General features: G+C 43.9%; 1 protein-coding gene and 1 long non-coding RNA gene across 2 annotated transcripts; one reads left to right on the top strand and one right to left on the bottom strand.

The window, feature by feature from the left end:
- The first annotated feature begins 2954 nt into the window (after nt 1–2954).
- Nucleotides 2955–5363, top strand: TAL2 (TAL bHLH transcription factor 2). The gene has a single exon (XM_064438007.1). It carries the CDS (start codon nt 2961–2963, stop codon nt 3312–3314), a length of 354 nt encoding a protein of 117 aa, XP_064294077.1. The 5' UTR covers nt 2955–2960; the 3' UTR covers nt 3315–5363.
- Nucleotides 5364–10066: 4703 nt separating this feature from the next.
- LOC135310666 (uncharacterized) lies at nt 10067–20021 on the bottom strand. Its single transcript, XR_010370775.1, has 2 exons — nt 19585–20021; nt 10067–12702 (listed from the first exon to the last, which is right to left on the bottom strand). It is a non-coding gene; the product is annotated as an uncharacterized LOC135310666 (long non-coding RNA).
- Nucleotides 20022–20030: the final 9 nt, after the last annotated feature.

Genomic DNA, 20030 nt, shown 5'->3' with positions numbered 1-20030 from the left:
ACTGCAGGATTGGACTGGGCTCGTTCTTCTCTTACATTTCTAGCTGAAACTCTGAGCACAACAACAGGAAACCTGCACGAGTAAAGCGAAAAAGAAAAGAGAAATTTAAGGTGGAGAGATGTACAGAAGTGGATTACACCTGAAATCAAGCTCCCCATACAGCCATCAGCACAAGAGGAGGCACTGGGAGAGGGAAGGAGCTGTTGTTTGCTGATCTTGAATAAATGTCAGAAATACAGACACACATTTTTGAAGTGTAAAGCAGGAGCTAGACTCACAAAGGCATCTGTTTGCTAACAAGGCTTGTGACCACAAACATAGTATTGTCCTTTCCAAAGGCAAGAGAAGAGAGACAAAGAAAGCATGGTGTGAAGGAGTAGGCTGGGGTTATTTTTCCACCAGTAATACAGCTAACAGGGCAAGATGACATGCTCACAGCACCAGGGCTGGATGCTAACCTGCTTTCCTGGAGTTTCTGGGGATTGTTTGCAGCAGGAGCAAGAGAAGGAGCAGACCGTCTGTTGGTATTTGTAGCTGAGATGTAAACGGGCACCCAGCAAACCCAGAACCACATACCAGAATTACAGTGCAGAGACTGAAAGGCCTGGCAAAACACAATCCACCTGACCTCTTAGAAGAATCAAAGAAGCCCAAATAACTTTCCCTATGTTATAAAAAAGAGCTGCCTTTGTACACAGGTACATTTGTCTTAAAAAACAAACAAGCAAACACAAAAAACAGATGAGAGGGAGAGAGAGAGAAGCAGGTGGCACTCTGAATTTCACATGGATCCAAGCAGCTGCTTGGAAGAATAAAACTCTAAAGGCAAAAGTTTTGCCTTGGGGAGTGAACACACCACAGTACAGAGGAGTACTGGAAGGCAGTGTTTAAAATCTGTTATCACTGATGTGGCAGCATTCTTGCCAAAAAGGTACATGCCAGCTGTTTCATGTAGGCGTAATGTACCAAGTTGATTTGTTCCCATAGCACAAACCAAAAGTAATACATGGAGTAGGAGAATAATAATAATGATAATAAAAATAAATACTTTCCCCATTCAGATCAAGCAATGGGTCCTCAATGTAAGTCTACAAAAAATATGGAAAACTCTCAGCAACCTGAAATATGAGGGTTAGTTTTTTAAATGAGCCTCTCATGAAGCAAGGACATTTTGATGAGACGATTTTCTTATCCCCTAAAGGCAGAGTAGACAACTGAGCCTGACAGTAATGTCAGACTTCTACCAAAACAGAAATGTGTTAGACCTGTAAAGGCGGTGGCTGAGAGGAGCCTGTGAGGTATGGGTGCCATAAGCGAACCCATATATAGTATACATGGGCACATCTGTATTAGCTGCATCTCTGACCGAGGTCTCTGAACATGGCTCTGACATAATTTACGATGCTGTAACTCTGTTTCCCTGGTGATTTGTAATCAGTGCTGGACTGGGACTTGAAGGAGCTGGGAGGGAACTTCCCTGTCTGACATGCATGTCTTGTCTCCCTGCCAGGGCACCCCAATTAACCTCTGAGTCACAGCGGGATTTTCTTTATTCACCCAGACCATTACCACATACTTTGGTGAAACCTGAGTGTCTTGCATGGCATGAGGCTGCTTCACACGGACACAGGATCACAGCTGGGCTGTCACCCCAAAGTTTCCTCTTTTTGGGGGTGAAGGTGCTATCCCCCCTGCTCCCCAGTCCCCTGTGTGGCTGCTGTAAGGATGGGTTTGCCAAGAATATAAAAAGCTGAGGTTTTCACATGCATGAGAGGGTAAGTGGAAACATTTGTCCTTTAGTCTCTTGGCTGTGGATAGTTTTTCCCTGCTCCAACTGTCTGCGTGCCATTGGCATAAAAAGCAGTTTCAGAAATGGAGGAGTGAGTGTTTCCTGCAGGGCTGTGGGAGAGAAGGGAAGACTTTCCAGTGGTGGTGGGAGCAGGGTTAGGGCAACCCCAAGAGGTTTTGACAACCTTGCTGGTAAATGGCATTTAGAACTACTGTGCACCCCTTGCACAGTGCTCTTCTGTTGTCACGTCTGCTCTGGGCACCGGGTTCCCTTTGCTGCTCAGCTCTGTGAAGCAGGGTGGATAGGTACCATCTACGTAGACATTTTGGCTAGGATGCCTACACGTTTTGTAGGAATTGCATTTTCCCTGTGCAGCCTGCACTCACAGTACTTGTGGTTTAGTCTTGGCAGCTATCAGAGGCTAAACCAGAAGCCTGAATGGATCAGACTGAAAAGCCTCTGCCACCAGCAGTGAGCAGTCAGTGTGGGCTAGGCAGGGAACCAGACTGTTGCTTCCCTGGAGAAGTTTCCTGAAATAAACATAATCACATGTGTCTGTAGTGTTGGCTGTCTGCTCACTGAAGGCCCATGATGAAGGTCCACCTGGTTTAGCTCCAGCCATGAGTCATCAAGCTTGGGCCAGCTCAGAGCAGCCCCCAAGAAGGTGAGAACTGGGGCTGGGAAAGCATGGATGTGTTCTGCCCTGGGCCTGCCCTGCCTTCCCCGATAAAAAGTGACCAGGTGTCCCTCACAGAGCTTGGTGGGATGACTAATGCATTGGCTATCGGGAATTCTGCTGCAGGGGAACTCTCAGGAGCATGGAGAAGCTGGGCTCATAGCAGCACCGAATGGTTGTCTGAGGAAATTAGACTCCATTTACTCCTTTGTGAAGTCCTTACTGGACTCTGGCATCTGGTTGCAGCTGCAATGCTTATGATCATGGCTGCGAATGGGGACATGACTTTAGGGATTAGGGTGAATCTGTTCAGGACTTGCAGGACAAGGGCATCAGCCACAGAAGGCAAAAATTAGAAATGCCTAGCACCACCACTGTGCTTGAGCACTTGCTGATGGCCCAGAGGTTACAGGGTTCCCAGAGCAGCAGCCTGCATGAAATCCAGGGGTATCTAGCATTCAGTCACCATCTCCTTTGCTTTGCAGCACCTTGAGAATGACAAGGAAGATCTTCACCAACACCAGGGAGCGATGGAGGCAGCAAAATGTCAACAGCGCCTTTGCCAAGCTGAGGAAACTCATTCCCACCCACCCACCAGACAAAAAACTGAGCAAAAATGAGACACTCCGCTTAGCTATGAGATATATCAACTTCCTTGTAAAGGTCCTGGGAGAGCCAGGCCTGCAGCAGACAGCAGTGGCAGCACGAGGCAGCATCCTGGGGTTCTTCCAGCAAGCCCCACGCTTGCAAAGCATGGAGGAGCTGACACTGATAGAAAACTGTGGTGTCTCCTCTCCGGGCATGAGCAGCAATATAGCAGAGTGTTGGTCAGAGACATCATCTCCCTAGCAGACAATGACACATGCAGTCTTGGTGTTAGTCTGGTAGTCCCCTTCTTTTTGCAGAATCTGTGGGTTGTTCCTGTATGTATTCTGATTATTTATTTTTATTTATTACTGGCTTATTTGGTATACATTTTTATTTAATAGGAAAGGAAATCCTTGTTCAGCCAACAATCTGGAACACCAGACAGAGAACTTGCAGGCCCTGGGAACTTGGAAGGACTCACTGCTGTCACAGCAGAGTCCAAGCCAGAAGGGCTTTCTGCCCTGATCTCCTCCACAAATCAGGCCATAGAAATTCATCCAGTGTTTCTGGCAGGGAAAGAGATTATTCTCCCATGCTATTTCAAGGAAACACTACTGACCTCAAGAACGATGACTGCACCAAAAAATTTGACCGCGGCAGACATCTGGTCTTGATAGTGAAAGATTTTGAGATGTGGTATTTGCCACAGTCCTTCACCAGTGGTTCTAGGGGCTAATTGGACTCACTCTTGAGCCTGTGTATCTTATTTCTGGCTTGATTTTTTTTTTTTTTTTTTGAAAATACAAGTCTTAGCCCTTTTACCTGGCTACATCTTTCACCATGAGACTGGAGGGATCCCTAGTGTCAGAGAAAAATGCTATTAAACAAAAGTGAACATTAGGTTAAAGCAAAAATGCCAATGTAAAATAAAAGAAGACATAGTCATAGATGAGTTTCAGTGGGTTCAACAGGCAGATTAAACCTCCTCTGTAGCAGTGACAGTATACGTGTGAAGGAAGCTGGTCAGTTACACTCCAGCTCCCTTAAAATCCCATCAGAGAGGCTGTTGGCTAAACTTTTTTGTTCTTTCCAGCTGTAGCAATGGGGGAAGTCCTGTTTTGGGAGGCAAGTCCCAGGAGAAAGGCCTCAGTGATGCACTGTGAAAACCTTCAAGGAAAAGCCAGTGAGCAGTGCCCCCTCTTGTTCCGCGCTGCAGAAGCAGCTGGAGCATGTCTGGGCCCGGCAGAAGGTGCTGGGCATGCATCACTGGTGCACCGTGGTACCCCTTCAGCACAGGGCTGTGTGCCATGCATCTTGGGCGTCAAGTTCCTGAACCAGCCCTGCTTTTGCCGCCACGGGAGGCAGAACCAAGCTGCACAAATCCTTGCTGTCACCTGTAAGACCCTGGTGCTGTGACCCTGGGGTGTGTGAAGATGGATTGATGTCTTCCCCAGGCAGGGTACCAAGACCACGGACAAGACTCGGGGCATGCTGCCTGTATCAGCTGACTGCCTTTAAACTCTCTGCTTTTGCCTGCTGTAGCTGAAGTTCCTCCTACACTGTCCCAAATGGGCTGCTGGAGCAAGGACAAAGAAATTGGTGTAAACATCTTCCATTTCATTCAGTGGGTCAGTTCCCTGTAGGTAATGCCAATCACCATGCTGTAGGTGTTGAGATGATAAGCAGGATGAAAAGACATTTCATGAAGGTGACCATTGTGGGTTTTTGCCCACAAATCAATCTAATTTCCTGATTGAGTTATAACCTATGCCATCAAAGGCCTGGACTGCTCATGCAAGTTATAAAGCTGCATAGAGCAAAAGGAAAAATGACACCAGGTTTAAGTAGAACTGCTTCCCGTTCAGATCCTGCTCCCACTGACACAGGTCTTTTTGATTTCTATGTGGACCAAGGTACATGTCAATGTGTAGAAAAGACAACTATTTACCACTGGTGAAGAAGTGGAGCTCCCATATGCCAAGGCATGTCCCTGGGCTGTTTCTGGTTATTCACGAGACAATGAGCCGCCTTCAGGAAGCAGAGGTAGGGTTTGTGCATGTAACATACACAGCCCTTCTGCATGAGAGGATTTGGCACCCAAAGCTGAGCTGCCTTTTAAAGCCTCACCCACCATCAGGTGCACCAAAGAAGCCAGGGCTGCCTCCTGCTAAGTGTGATTCAGGCTGGTCCTGTCCATTGACAAAGACAAAGGTCTGACAGGAACACAGCTTACCCTGGCCAGAGCTGGTGCTGTAACATACAGGCATGCCAGTGGACCTGATTTGGATGAAAAAAAAAAAAAAAAAAAAAGCAAGCTGAAAGTGTTCATGGTGATTTTATTTTGTTTCTGAACACTGTTAATCTTCAGTTTGCTTATCCCTGCATCTCTGAGCTGTCAGGGCTGATGACTGCGCTGGAGAGTGGCTGACTGGAAACACACTAAGAGCCTTTTGCATGGTTCGTGAAATCAGTACTGCTTTCTCCCTGCCTCTGCCCACTTTAATACTGCTGAATGGCATCACAGCCTCTTCAGCACAGCACCTCAAAGGTAATGAGCCAAGTCCTCCTCCTAGTTTTCTGTTGACTTGCTGGGAGTTACAGCAGGATAAATTAGTCCAAGTAAATCAGAGCACTTATTGCTGAGGTGTGGCGGTGCGATTTGGTCTATCAGCCACTTGCTATACTAGGAAATGCATGTCACCAAGGCAAGCCAGACCATCTTGTGATCAGAGGTATTGTCCAGGGGAGGGGAAAGAAAACGTGGCAACTTTGTTATATTTTCTATCCTAAAGAGCTTCCCTTCTTGTTGTTGCTTTGGTTCATACCAGTGCTTTCTTTGTTCTCCTTTCCATTTAGGAGCTTCCTACTCTCATGTTCAGCATGTATTTCACTAGATCTACCAAAGATTTTTTTTTTCCAAGTTTCTTCTTCGTGTTTCGTGGTTTTCTTAACCTGTATGATCATGAATAAATACAGTGTAACTAATCACATTTTGTGCTATATAATGCTATTTAACACCTAATATATTCCGAATAAATTATTTAAGAAACTAATTTTTGTCTTTTAAAATTTCTTTAAAGTTTCATTGTATATTTGCATACCACTTGGTACAGGATACAAAAAACATTACAATGTAATTTGCAGTAGAGGATTGTTCTACTGTTCAGCACTTACACAAGAGTCTTGATGTTAGAAACATTATCAGATGATAAAGAATGACAGGAGTCCTTTGTTTATTATAATTTCTTACCATTTTGGTTGAATTGTATTTCAGTCTACATGCTAAGCAGATTTTGACCAGCTCTTGAAAAACACAGATAAATAACATTTCATCGTACAACACTGTTGTGTTCGTCTTCCAAATATTCACAATTCAAAAGAGTTTAACCAACTCCATTTTCAAAAGCAGAATTCACCCTAAAGAGTTAATTTGGAATCTGATTTGAGCCTAATATTATTTGTAGATGTTCAGATAAGCACAACCTATCTGACTGGAGTCCATTTCAGGTATAAAAACTTATCCAAATTTGAGGGGACCTTAGGGTGTAAAGCTGCTCTTTCTGGCTAACACCTGATGGGAACAACCTAATGCCCAGTTAAATATGAGGCTGGAAGAGGGAGAGGAACCACTAGGACGACAGATGCAGAAGTTGTGAGGAAAAGACAGGAAATTACTGGGACACAGGGCCCGTTTTAGTTTCCTGCTTAACTGAACATATCACAGCCCTGACACTGCTCTGTGATACACCAAGAGAGGGATTTCTGCACAATATGTGCCTGAGAAAGGTATAATCTAAAGAGATTATATATAAAAGCCATGAAATCAGCAAATGTGACGTTCAAAACATGTATTTATATTAAGCAAGGCAATGCCACCTTAGAGAGGACCCTCTGCTTCCAGCAGGTATTGCCAAATTAGTATGCTCAGGAGCATGTGGCAATGCCTCCTCTTGAAGTGTGCACAGAATAGCTATGGTAACATGGTGCTGTGCTGTGAGCTAATGGGACCTGTGGCATGGAGACATACCAAGTCATTTGGAGCTGTCTGAAAATATCTCACATATGTTTGGGTTTTGGCGTGAGATTCAGTGGATTCAAATCCTGGCTGTTGCAAACACACTGCACCTAGCACTGGATACTGCACAGTGAAATTCTAGACCTACAATGGTGCCTTGTTTTTTCTGGACTGTTGCCCATGCTGAGGAAGACACTGTGGTGAGTCATGTACTCAGCAGTCTTGTTAGTGGTACTGAGTCTAAATCAGGGAGACTACAATGAGCATAGCAGAGGGAGACTCACAGGATTCCTGAGTTAGCCAAAGTACATGGCAAAACAGAGTCTTAGGACACCAAGATCCATCCCAGCATCTTACTCCGAGCAAGAAGCAGAAGCTGCAGGACTGATGTGTTTCAGAAGCATATGATTCATGAAACATTTAGTAGTTTATCCTCCAGTATGTAACTGGCTCCCAGAAATTTCTTTGCTGCTAGGGAATGATGTGCAGTGACCATGGGTAAAGTAGTGTGAGCAAAGTAGATCTGACTTTTGTTCTTTGAAGGCTGGGTGATGAAAAGAGGTGGAGAGAATGGGCGACTTAACTACTGACCTGTGGGGCAGGGGTCACTCGGGAGCCAGCCTTAAATCTAAAGGTCATCGACAAAGTGACAAAGTCTAAATCCGTCACTTTTCAGGGGTGTAATTGTATTTTTAATACAGCAGGTGCTCAGAGAATCAGAAGGAAGAAGGTGGGTGGAGGAAGGAGCTGAAACAAGTATTTGGGTCACAGAAGGCAGAGATTGCCCTGTATCCAGCTGATACATGTATCTGGTTGAATTTGTCATTGTCCTGTCTGTAAGCCAATGGTAGCATTTGCATTGCACTCTGAGTTGGTCCAGCTCTTCGCTATACAAAAAAGAGTTCATCTCATCCTATTGTATTCTCACCCCACCCTCTTCCCATGTGTGCAAACCAATGTGCATCCCATCCCTCCGTGGTTTGTTTCACTGCCATGGATTGCAAACCCAGCAGTGCAAAACTGAGGGTCCTGCAGTAAGCCTCTTTTGGGAGCGTCTCTTGGAAAATGGACCCCCCAGCCACTGAGACCCAAAAGAGAAGCAAAGAGCAACCAACCTTTCTGTGGGTACATCCCCCCTCCTGAGCGTCAATGCCACAAAATAGCACAGCAGTGGCTCAGGATGAAGGGCAGGGAGAGGTCAGTGAGACTCCTGTGGATCTCAAGCATGGACTGCATTGGGTCTCAGATGAAGTCTCCAACTTCTATCCTGGCAAGTGATGCAAAGAGGTATTCACTGGCAGAGGGTAGGAGGGGTTTCCCATGCACCCACCTTTCTGTCCCATTACAGCTGGCTGGGGGCACAGCAAACAGCACTGACTATCCCAGACCTAGGAAAGATCCCTCACTTTCTTTGAAATTGCCTACTCTACACCTTGAAAGACAGACTCTTTCCTAGGTAGCCTAAAACCTTAATGGAAAGCTAAAGGATGATGGCCCACAGCCAGCAAGTGTCCAGGGAGGTGTTCTGCATCCAACCGTGAGTGTAGACAACATTTAGCATTGCTCTTCTCTTGGTGACTGTATTTGGCAAACCCTGGAAGATAGCAGTGCTCAGTCCTGGAGCTGGGAAAGGCTAAGAGCAGCCAGTATTAAATCTGCCTTCAAATCAGAGCAGAATTACTGTGCCTAGTATTACATACACAGATGTACTGCTAACCAAAACATTACCCATAGAGTCCCCCAACTCAAGACTCCACAGTATTTAGTTCAAGCTTTAGCAAGCTTTACACTTACTGGAAGGACCTGAAGACTCTCAAGAGTCTACAATGCCTAAGAGCCCCTTGAGTGGAGACTATTAGACCTAGCTAACCACAGAAGCTCAGGCCACATGACTGTGACCTGAAGTGTTTTACTGCCTGTGGGTTCAGAAGGAAGTATCTGGCCCTGCTAAGAGGCTCTGCAGTCATCTCTATGGGACAGCATGGCAGAAGTCAGTTGCCAGCTGAGAGGTCCCAACAGAGCAAGTGAGCCCAGCAGGTTGGACTTGCCAAAAGTGCTCGGTACTGGCACAGCCTGCTTGCGTGGGAAATACTCCCACCACTCGAACAGGAACTGAAATAACTCAATGCTGAGCAGAGTCGCCCGCTGTGGCTCTTCCGCCTGAGCTATGCTGGAAACATTTTCCCTAAATTTTCAGGTACAGAAGAGTGGCCAGCTGCTGTCAGGTGAACACGCCCAGCCACTGTGTTTAGCACAGGACAGCCCAGTGTCAAAAGCCACATTTCTGCATAGACATGTGGAATGCAAATGGATGTTCTGTAGCTCTCAGACTGGAAGCTTGGAGAAAAATTCATGGCAGGTAACTTCAGCAGTGTAATTTTACCTGTTGATTTTGAACTGAATAGCTGAGCATATTAGAAAATATATATATATATATGTATGTATGTCCGTCTAGCTATCATCTATTTATCCATCTTACTCTTATCAACTCCTTGAAGACCATGGTGAAGTTCACTTAAGGTCACATGCAAAGGGAAAACAACTAATTTTGCCTTTAAAATAAAATTTATTCTTTCAGACTAAGGAAAAAACAAAACAACAAGAATGAATACAAGACAAATTGCCAGTGAAAGTGGGAGAAAGTGTGTAGGATGGTTCTTTCATGTTTGACATACCTGGATAGACACTACTTTTGTTGTAGGGGATAGACTTCTTCTATATTACTTCTCTATATATCACCAACAGAAAACAGAACACCACCATGTTGTTTCTGTTACATCTAATAAGTAAGTCAAACTGCCAGTTAGGTAATCCTGAAAGCCCTGATATAGTGGCTCCTATTAATTTCAAACTTTTTCCAAGAGTATAGGCTGCTCAACCAATACAGAAAAACATTGATAGCATGTTATTATCTAACTATGTTTTATATTCCCCTTAAAGCATAGTTGTAAGTTAATTGCTTATTTCTAAAGTCAAAGAAATGAAAATGCTGTTAAAATAATAGCATAAAAAAAGTTTATTTGCTTTTTATCACAACTTCATCAGTTAAATACTTTCAGCAGTTCTCTGCCGTGTCCTCTTAAGATAAATCATACCAAAGACTGTATTTCTTCTTGAAAACTGGAGGTTCAAGTTAGCCAGGGGCTTGTCATAAATACTGCCTCAAAGCTTGACTTATCCTGACATTTATGTTTGCTTTTATCCTGACTCTGTGAAGTACTGAAAAAGTCTAGGGCTAAGGCTGTCAGTAAGATTCTTGATCTTGAGGGCTCAACTTAAAACATTTTAGGGTTGTCATTACTGCTTTTTGGGGTGCTTTTCTTGTAATCTCTGTCCATTCATGCTTTTAAGATACCTCAGAAAGCTGACAGTGACTGGTCAGGGAATTCAGCTGGAAGAGCTGGCAGTGTGGAAGCAGCCTTGGAAGGTATCTAAAGATTTTTTTAAAAACAGGCACCTTCAAGTCACTTCATCTCATGTTCCTGAATACATAATCATACAAAGCCCCTAGCTGCTTTTAAAACCTGTGGCTATGGATTTGAGTCTTGACTCCTCTGGGAGGGTTCCTCTCCCAGCAAGGGCAGAAAGGGGAAAATTAGGGCAGGCACTAAGGCAATCAAGTAGATTGTTTACTACTTTTAGTGATGTCAGGCCAACACAGAAGGTGCCTAGGAAAAAAAACAACACCCCACTTCCCCGCCCCCTGCCCCCTGCCTCTAACCGGTTTGCTTTTTCCTACCATGTTTCTTATCAGTCTCCTGCAGAGACTCTAAAACTCTTATCTTGATAGGCCAGATTACCAAGCTGATCTCCTCTCCATGATGAATAGGAATCGAACAATATTTTCCACTGCCAGCAAACTATACATTCCCAGTCCAGATAATTCAATTAATAGAATTTCTGCTCTCCTCTCCATCCCAGCTTTCCTGTCATCACTTCTCTGCCTCCTTACCCTTCCCCCAATTAATTCCTATGCTTTAATACCATCTAAGAGTCCTTAGTGAGAAGAGGATCTGCTTGCTATGCAGGTGCAAGTTTTCAGCACCACAGCACAACAGCAATACCACCCCCTTCTGCCCTCCTCAGGGCTTCTCTTTGTGAACCACTTTTTCTTTTTCTTCCTTTTCAGCTCCATGCTGAACAACCCCATGCAGCTAATCTGATTATGCTAATTTGTACTTCATGAACCCAAAGACTGTAAGGGGATCTGTGGAGGGTAAGCTGGGCTGGGGATGAGGGTGGTGAGGACAGGAGAGAGGGTATGGGAGGGGGGTGCACAGACAATGGGTTCAAGTCAGTTAACAAAAAAAGCCGTCTGTATTGCCAAACAAAGCACACTCCGGGTAACCCCTTGCTGCTCTTGACAATTTAGAGTGTCCCAAACTGGCCTGCGCTACTGGGCAGAAAAGGGAGCATGGAGAATATACAATGAAGGGGCACAATGAGAAGTCTGTTTCCTGTTGAACGTTGCTTTTCTTTCTCCTTAACTAATCCTTCCCAGAATCTAGTAGTTGAAGTATGGTCCACAAATTGTTCGTCAGATGGTAGCTACAGCACTAGACAGCTTCTGAGCACATACAACCTCATATGTCCAACTAGGCTGATGCTGCCCTTGAAATTTATTGAATAATGGGCAGTGACTTTGCAGACACACACACACAACTCTAAAATGGATCCCCCCTCTGCAGAAGCTGACAGTGTCCCCCCAACCTGGCTTTACCAACATTACCTTTGCTACAGCTGGAATTTGTCAGGAAACAGTCCTGAGAGGAAACATACAAAGGATATGGAAAAAAATGTTTTCAAGATTAAAGCAACCCTATGGCAGTGTTTTGGCAATCACAGAATTGTTTGCATTGACAGTGACCTCCTGGGATCATCTGGCCCAACTCCCCTGCTCAAGCCATGTCACTTAGAGCTGGCTGCCCAGGTGACAGTCAAATTTTGAATACCCAGTCAAATTTTGAACACCTCCACAGATGGAGAATCCAAAACCTCTCTGGAAAGCCCATTCCCGTGTTTGACCACCTTCCTATTAAAAAAGTTTTTTCTTGTGTTCAGATGGTTTTTACTTTCTTTTAAATTTGTGTCCATTGCCTCTTGTCCAGTCAGTGGTTACCACTGAGAAGAGTCTGGCTCCCTATACATCATTCCCTCCCAGCACATATTGGTACACATTGAGAAGCTTCCCTTCAACCATCTTTTCTCCAGGCTGAACAGTCCCATTTCTCTCAGCCTCTCCTTCTGTGAAAGATGTTCCACTAGCTTACTCCTACTTGTGGCCCTCCACTGGACTCGCTCCAGTAAGACCATATCTCTTGTAGTGGGAAGCCCAGAACTGGATGCAGCACTCCAGATGTGGCCTCACCATTGCTGAAGAGGGGACAGATCACCTCCATTGACCTGCTTGCAGGACCCTGATTGTTCCTCAGGACACTGGTATCAGTGCAGGATCAAGACTGAGTGTTGGTCTGAGCTGGTTCCAAGGATGGTGTGAGTGAGCACAACTATCACTGACTCTGCTGAGTATACTTGTCACAAACAAGAAGTATATTTTCTCTTTCCAGCTGGAGGTCGTTGGAGGGAGGCACCTTGTTTCCACACATAATAAAAGCACTGCCTATACCTCCATGCCTGCGGAGATAACAAGAGAGAGAAGGGGGCATTACAACACTTCCAGAGACAGATGGGCCTGAACTTGCGGTACCTAAAACTCTGGTGAACATTGTTTACTAGCCAAAGGCATACAGGGGAATATTAACTGTCTCCTTAATGACCTCTCTTTGTTCTGTGCTCCTTTCAGCCAGAAATTCAGAGGGTTAGTTTCTGAGAGACAATTCTTGCCTCTAGTGAAGATAAATCATTTGCTGTTGAGAGGGAAAAGGGGAGGTGGAAGTAAATCGTTTGCTCTGCACTCCACCTTAAATAGGACGGCTCCCCTTTCTCATGCAGAACAGACTGTTTGTTCAGTCCTGCAGCCTTAAGCAGAATATTTCAGGACACCATTTTATGAAAGCAAATGGAGGAGGAAAAATGACTGTCTTTAAGCTGTTGTCTCAGGTCCAGTCTCAGGTTCAGCTGCATTTGCATTATGTTTCGGAGAAGGGATTACTTATAGTTTATGTGATAGGGTAGAAAATATGCAGTATCATGTCAGCACAGCTCTTCTATATCAGAAATCTCATTTGCTGAATGTGTAGTGCATTACAATGTATGTATCAGTATTTAATAAAACTAGCTCTAAATAACACTCTGAGTGCAGCGACTAAGCAAAGGAGCGGAAAAAATATCAGAAACGTAAGATTAACAGGTTAAATTCAAATATAGAGACCATATTTTTTGAAATTACCACATGCTGATTGGAGCCTCTATGTTCATATAATATGCACGGAAATGTCCTTTGCTTTTCTTCTTTTCCCTAGGAAGCAGGAAAGCTTAATAGATGTGAGCCAAACCAAAGAGCATTTTTATGAACTGTGTTATATTATACATAAATGCACCTGATTAAACAAATAGCTTGAAATCTGAGGCAGTCAGTAAGTCAGTAATCCCAGATTCTATGCTCCCTGAAGGCCAGATTCTTGAAGGTATTGGAACACCTAAAATCCACTGGTATCTAATGAACTTTAAAGACCTGGGCTTCCGCCCTACTAGTGCATCTAACAGAAAAGTCAGTGCATGCAGCAGGACTTGCTGCACAGGAGTAGTTTGAGGCATGGTGATTTGTATTGTATGAGGTCTTATTGTATCCTTTTCTTCCCTTCTAGAGCAGGTCTTGGGTGAGATCAGACTGCCAAGGATTTGACAAACGAGATAAAAAGAGTAAGTAGCATAATCTAGAAGAGAAGGTCTTGCTCTGTCGCCTTGTCTTTCTCCTGACCTGGGGAATGACCTTGCCCAGACACTGCTTTTCCTAACTTTTAGTTTATAGAGATTGTGAGTTATACTAAGCAAGGATGTCTCTCTTGCTGTGTGTATATAGGGAGTTTAATGCAATGGGCTTTGGCCTCATTTGAAACTCCTAAGTAATACTGTGACATATAATACTAATACAACAATTACAGTAACAGGAATATATAACAAATGTATTGCCAACCATTATCATCAATAACTTTGAAACTAGATAGGAGTGATTATTAATGACAGGGATTTTTCCAGAAAAAAAACCCTGAGAGGTTGGGTGAAGTAAGCCCATAACCTTCAGACCAAGACCAAACTTTCAGAACAGACTCTCACGTGGATAGGGTGGGACTGGTCAATTAACTCCAATGAACCATGTAGAGATGAAAGGTACAGAAGGTGTATTGAGCATAAACTCTCAGAAATCATGTATGTAATGAGAGGAGAGTGAGGCTGCTCAGCACTTGGAGCTGAACCACAAGTCAATACAGTGGCTAAAAGTTCAACCAGGAAATGTTACAGGAAAGTGACACTGCAGCACTCCTGCATGCCATTGCCTCAGCCCATGTGTCTGCTGAAGGCGAGTCATGACTGCAGGGAAAGACCTCTTTGAATGTTGATTGGATTAACAGAGTGCAGGAACCTGTTTCAGTCCTGTGAACTAAGCATCTAGTGATACATCTAATGATGCACTAGGGAGATAATGAAGGTAGGTAAGAGTTCAAGTCCGCTCTAGAAATCAGCTCTGTTCAAAATTTATACTGGTAAGGAACCAGATGTGCTAAGAGGCTTAACACAACACTGAAACCTTAGCAGAGATGAAAAGAACCAAGCACTCCGGAGTCTAGTGACCATTTCTAGAAGGGCTACATCCCTACAGCCAAGATCATAACATTTTGATGGGGTACCTCTAGCACCTGAATTCAGCTATACACAAAGTCATTACTAGGTTTACTCCTGCCATAAAGATACAAAATACATACAGCAAGTAACTCAAGAGAGTGATGCACATGTTTTGCCCAATTGTGTGGACATAACCTAAGGGTATATGCTAGGGAGCTCCTGGACAGAGCCAGCAGCATTGGTTAGAAGCTGCTCCAGTCCCCAGTCCCAGGCTTCACCTAGGAATCAACACAAGGCTGCTGCTTTAAAGGTTGTAGGAGGAGAGAAATTTTAAAGATATTCTTCAACATTTGTGAGAATCTAATCTGGTGTGAGCAAAGAGGGATCTGAGGTGGATGTAAGCCTAAGCAACAGTACTGCTCAGCTTAAACTCAGTGCTTCTTAAGAAACTTCTGTTTCTCCACTTTGCAATCTAGCTTGGCATCAACCAGCACATACGGAAAACAAACCAAAGTCATGTTGTGTTAGGAGATAAATGGCAGTGTGAACTTCCTATGATTAATTTTCTCAGCTAATTTTTTCAAAGCACTTTTAGCAAATGAGACAAAAAAAAAAAAGGAGACAGGAGAAGGTGGCCTGCTGGGGAAAGGTTGTAGAAAAGGAGGGTAACAGTGGAAGGTATGCAGAGGTAAAGGGGAGGCCTAAGTATATAAGTGTTCATTGAAAGCGTGCACGAGTATGGTGACAAAGATGGGATGATCAGGCAGGTTCTCAGAGAAAGACAGGGACTGAGAGGTGTACTAAGCCATGACTAAATGCTGAGGATGGCATGGAGAAAGCAAGAAAATCAGGGATACTGGGAATGTACAATAACTGTGAGGAGTAACATTGAATGACAGGCAAGGTTGATGAATATACAGTGCTAAAGGGAGAGGAAAGAGAAGAAAAGGTACTAGAAGAGAGGCTTGAAGGGGATACAGGACTGTTGGAAAATAGGGAAATACTAATAAGGCAGAAAAGTATGGAGCAGAGTGAAAACTGGATTGGAAGATGGATAGTTGTGTGGCAGATGACTACAAACACTACAAACACAGCAGGATGAGAGCAGAAAATAAGAATGTGCATTTTCATGTGTGGCAAAGATTCCTGTTTTCACCTGACTTGATTCTCATGCATAGACTTGAGTTTGAGAGATCTTCTAAGAAAGGTAAATAAATTTAATCTAATAATCCACAAAATTGGAGTATTTCAGTTTCCTAATTTTGGGAAGTAGAGTACCGATGTACGTGTTTTGAGGCATACTGTTGACTAAAGAAGTCGTCCTTTTTTTTCCTAAGGTACCATTTTTGAATTCCAGGTCAATATCTGTAGGATCCCAGATATATCCCACATTTAGCAGCAACTTCACCAGCCATGCTTCCATGCTAGGTACACAGACCTTCTTTTCAAACACTAAATTAGCATAATGGCATATGAAATACACATAACACATGAATGAGGTATGACAGCTCTTGTTCACATTATCCACAGCTTCTGTAAGATCTAGGGAGTAACAGGTTACTGATGTCATGCTTTGGGGAGATTCAAGATGTGGACATGCACGCACTTTGAAACCAACTCTCTTTGTTACTTCTCTCTTTGTTACTGACACGTGTTACGAGGTGGTTGCAGCTTTGTCTACAATGGACCAAGAACAACTGCCTGTCCAGGATCAGTTATGACATGCAGCAAGGCAGCTGTCAGGAACATCTGTCAGGCACGTACATCCTAGACTTCCACAGCTGTTTCAGAAGTAAAAACATGGCAACTTCATGAACAGCTGGAATGTTTTCTGAAGCAAATTCAGAAAATATTTGTATTAATTTGTAAGTTTCCTCTTGGAAAGGACAACTAATCCTGCCAGAAAGTACTCTGGCACATGTGGAATTTGGGTAGGTAATCAGCAGGTGTCTACAGTGGGTTTTTTTTAAGGTCATGCTAACATTCTTTGGGCAAGGGAGTCACTACAGGCTTGTGCTTTGTTTTCATGTTGAGCTTTATGCTCATGCAACAGAGCAGTACACTAATCAGTTCATCCTTAAATTTCATATATATGCATAGTGTGCTCATCTCTTTTTAGTAGTCTGCACCAAGAAATGAAGAAAGGGGTACCTGTTCTTCCAGTTTGAAATCAGCAGAACACAAAAAATTGTGTAACACACACAAGTGTACCTAGCCTACACAATAAGACCACCCTTTCACACTGCCACAGTTCTCTCAGCATGAGCATATTTAGTTCAAGGATGAACAGGATTATTTCAGAGGTGCTTATCCTCTGTTATCTTTAAATTATTCCTGAAATATCTGGGACAGCTGGAAAATCAATGACCAATTTTAAGTTTTCTTATTTGTTACTCTACTTCTGTTACACAGACTGTGTCTCTTGATCTGATTTCTCTTTTGTGGGCTCCTCTGTCCTATGCTCTGCTAAGACGCTACCCTGAATGCACAGAAATCTCAGGAATCTCTCCTTGGTTATCAGCAAACTTAGAGAGACTGCTATTCTCATTTCCTGCTGGTGCTGGAGGTAGAAAACCCACCATGACTTCTTTCTAGTTTAGCTCTGTCAGTTAACACACATTTCCCACCTAACTGCTGCGAAGCTGGCTTGTGGAGATCCGCATCCATGCTAGGTATCTCTGCTTTGGAAAGCTTCAGGTACAGTGAAGACCCCCTGAAAGGGGATGTGGTATGTATTTGAGGCCTTGACTAAAGATTCAGGTAGCTATTACCAATCCACTACATGACAGCACCATAGCGGTATAAATGTTGGCATTTTAGAGAACTTGGGTGTGTCTACAGGAGTTGTAGGCACAGTGGTAGCTGCAGTGCAGATGCTGCCATCATGCTCAACATATTGCTGGCTCAAGTTACGATTTTCTTTGTGTCACTAAAGATTCTTTGTGGTCATTGCCACTTTTATTTCTCTCCCTCTCCTTCTATGATCACACACAAGATAGTCTGAATAGTTTTCACTTTCTAGCAATGAACCTGATGACACTCAGTGGGAATAAAACAGTACTGCAAGGAGTAGAAACAGTCCAGTATTTCTACAGCCTATGGGTAGAGGATCGCTACATCTTATAAAACTCTTGTCAGTAATTCTCTGTTGCTGCAGCTGCATAGACCTATACTGCTGTTCAGTGGGAAACAAAATGATGCTGGGCTGATTTCTGCCACAGAATGCAGCTTACTAATTTAATCTGTCTTCCCATCTATCAACTGTGGCAAAGCAATATTCTGCTCTAGAAAACAAACTGTGGTTTCCAAGTCTGCAGATAAGCACAACAGAAAATAAAAATTAAAATATTAATAATAAGGCTGGTAAGAGATCACTTTGGCTAAATCTCGAGCTTCTCCTGTCAATGAAATGGAGGATAGAAATGTCCAGAAAACAGAAACCAGGTATAAGTGTATGGCACAAGCATTAGGAAGAAAATGAGTTCCTGGATGAATGGAAAGGAAGAGGTGCCGAGAATAAGGAGAACTTATTCTGTGAATATGGTACTGATAAGAGGAAAAGCAGTGACAAGAATGGCTTGCTATTCATGGTGAGGTAAAATTATCCTGGGAAAAGTTCAGCTGTACATTATCTTTCCCTGCATAAACTCTTTTCCAAAAATGATCCTACAGTTATTCCAGTTATTTCCTGAAATTAGTTCTTGGTAGGCAAAGGACAAGTTTAAGAGGACCTGCAAAAGTTGTGTGTTTTCAGACTGCTTAGCTTGATTAACTTTACCACACAGTATGGAAATCTTAGAGCTATTAACAGTTCTTTTCATCAGCTTATGGAAATTGAATAGAAAAGGCAAAAACGGTGCCTTTCTTTAGAAGAACAGCCAAAGACTCACAAACAAGTAAACTTAACCCCCATCCCCAGAAAAAAAAGTTAATATGATGAAAAAATGAGACCAACAACCCCTAACATGTGTCCATCAAGAACAGCGTCATGTCAGTGTAATTGCCTTCTATCACAAGTTAGCCAGTTTGGTGGACAAAGAAAATGCAGATGTCATTTATCTTGGAGTTAGTAGATCTTTAATGTGTCAGTTGGGAAGCTCAAGGGCAAACTGGTTTTGTTGAAAATACTGAAAGATTGATGCAAAACTGGTCAGAGATATACCTTTGGAAGAAAAAAATTAACAATGGCCTTGATTACTAAAATGGATGTAAAGAGGTATTAAAAGGGTTTCTGATGATGTCTGACCAGGATCTGGTATACAGTTAATACCCTCAGTCATTATTATGCAGGTGATAAACAGATGACATCAACCTGGGAAAGCCTACATGTCAGGAGCATCCATGCTGGTAATCCTACGCACTCTTGATGAACTGCAGAAATATTCTACAGGGAAAAAAAAAAAAAAAGGAAAAAGGGATACAAGCAATGTATCACGCTCAGAGCCAGTAAGTATAGCAACCTGCACACAAGAAGAGCCAGCCGCAGGGATGTATGACAGGGAAGAAGCACAAGTGTAGAAAAGGCTCTGGGAGCCATAACCCATCTCAAGCTATCATGGAGCACAACTATCATCAGGATTTTGTAAAAAAAAGGCAAACCAAAGACCTGGTTGAGATGTTAAGTGTTCTGATAGGCAAAATATGGCTACAGAATCATAGATTCGTTTAGGTTGGAAAAGACCTCTGAGATCATTGAGCCCAATCGTTAACCTAGCACTGCCAAGTCCACCACTAAACCATGTCTGTAAGCACATCTACATGTCTTTTAAATACCTCCAGAGGCGGTGACTCAACCACCTCCCTGGGCAGCCTCTTCCAGTGCTTGACAACCCTTTCAATGAAGAAATTTTCTCTAATATCCAATCTAAACCTCCTCTGGCACAACTTGAGGCCGTTTCCTCTCGTCCTGGCACTTCTGGCTTGGGAGAAGGGACGGAGCCCCACCTCGCTACAACGTCCTCTGGAGGCGAAGGGCGATAAGGCCGCGAGCCGTGCTGAAGGCTGCCAGGCCGAGGCGCAGGGCTACGGGCTCAAGGGGAAGACCTGGCAATAAGCAACCGCTACGGAGCCGGGCCCCCCAGCGGGGCGCCCTCACTCCTTCCCTCCCCGCCGCCCGTGCGGGCAGGGCGGCGGGAAGCCCCGCCCCGGGACCGGAGCTCGGCCGGACCGACGGAGCGAAGGAGAAACCCGCCAAGCCCCGCGAGCTACAGCAGTCACCG

This window comes from Phalacrocorax carbo, chromosome Z (assembly GCF_963921805.1).
Source record: "Phalacrocorax carbo chromosome Z, bPhaCar2.1, whole genome shotgun sequence".
Taxonomy (NCBI): domain Eukaryota; kingdom Metazoa; phylum Chordata; class Aves; order Suliformes; family Phalacrocoracidae; genus Phalacrocorax; species Phalacrocorax carbo.
The sequence above is the reverse complement of the archived record's forward strand: the minus strand, read 5'-3'. Positions and strand labels throughout refer to the sequence as shown.